Raw genomic sequence first — 1,150 nt, 5'->3', positions numbered from 1 at the left:
CACCCAACAGTGGCTGAAACCGAAGTATTAAGCACAGAAAATACCGTACTTTAATACCCAGGGCATTGAGGGACTGTTGCTTTTCTTGCGTTATCCCAGTAGAGCTGACTCAACAGAGGATTCTTGGCGAGATAACAAAAGCCTGGCTTTTTGCACACCTAACCTACAGACGCCGACTGCTAAGTGGGCGCAGGTGGGGTGCTCTGCGGATTGCCGGGCAGGGACTTCAAGCGAAGTTTCTTTGTAAGTGCCCAAGTGAGCGCTCCGCGGAAACGAAGGAGGCGCGAATGGACTTTGCGTTTTGCTGGGCGGGCGGCGTGGCCGAGTCCCCTAGCCCGTCGCCCCTTACCTCCCGGGAAACAGCGAGCCGCCCCGAGGCGGCGGTGCTGAACAGAAGGCAGGCGGAGTTAGCGCTCTCCAGAAACTCCCCCAGGTCCTGCCGGTTGCCCTGGCTCTCCAGATACTGACTCCATTTCTCCTCGGGGAGCCTCAGCATCTGCTCCAAGCGGCCGCCAAGGAAGCGCACCCGCGCGTCCTGGACGAAACTCCGCGCTTTCCTGGTCTCTTCTTCGTCCTCTTCTTCCTCCTCGAACTCCATCACGCCTGCCGCCTCCAGGCTGGCGCCCGGGGTTAGGCGAAGGATGGGGGCTTCCTGGAAGCCTCGAGCTTCCCGGGCTGCAACCGGCGCTGCCATCGGGCACGCCCGAGGGGACCAGGAACAGGCCGCTTCCTCGGGCGCACTCCTGCGCCTGCACTGGGTGGGCAGGCCGCCCCTCATCAAGCGCCTTCGCAGGCGCCCACTCTCCTCCCTCGTGCGCGGCGAGCGCGGCCCCTTGTTTCCCACCTGCTGCTATTTGTTGGCTGCCTGTCTGCGCGCAGTGCGAGCCTTGCAGGCCCAGAAGCTCGACCCGGACGAGCAGCGCGTCCCGTTTCCCGGGGGACGGCGTCCCCGGGCCGGCTGGGGGCGGGGTGACCGCACAGTGGCCGCCGCCCAGCCAAGGCGAAGGCGGTGGCGGAGAAGAATGGCCTTTGGACTCTGGGAACCGAACCTGGGTCAAGAAGGGGCGTGCCCTAGGCCAGTTAGAGCCACTCGGCGGCCGCCCATCGCAGGCCCACCGCCCTCCGGCTTCTCCGCCCACAGGACGACTAG

At 64.8% G+C, this 1,150-nt stretch overlaps 1 protein-coding gene across 1 annotated transcript; it reads right to left on the bottom strand.

Moving 5' to 3' along the window:
- Window positions 1-226: 226 nt before the first annotated feature.
- On the bottom strand, window positions 227-808 carry LOC111820780 (dynein heavy chain 11, axonemal-like). The gene has a single exon (XM_023732274.1). The coding sequence runs from the start codon at window positions 776-778 to the stop codon at window positions 227-229; it is 552 nt and encodes a 183-aa protein (XP_023588042.1). The 5' UTR covers window positions 779-808.
- Between the last annotated feature and the right edge of the window lie 342 nt (window positions 809-1,150).

Source organism: Trichechus manatus, unplaced genomic scaffold, assembly GCF_000243295.1.
Source record: "Trichechus manatus latirostris isolate Lorelei unplaced genomic scaffold, TriManLat1.0 scaffold00050, whole genome shotgun sequence".
Taxonomy (NCBI): domain Eukaryota; kingdom Metazoa; phylum Chordata; class Mammalia; order Sirenia; family Trichechidae; genus Trichechus; species Trichechus manatus.
Note: the sequence above shows the minus strand (reverse complement) of the source record. Positions and strands in the feature narration are given on the sequence as shown.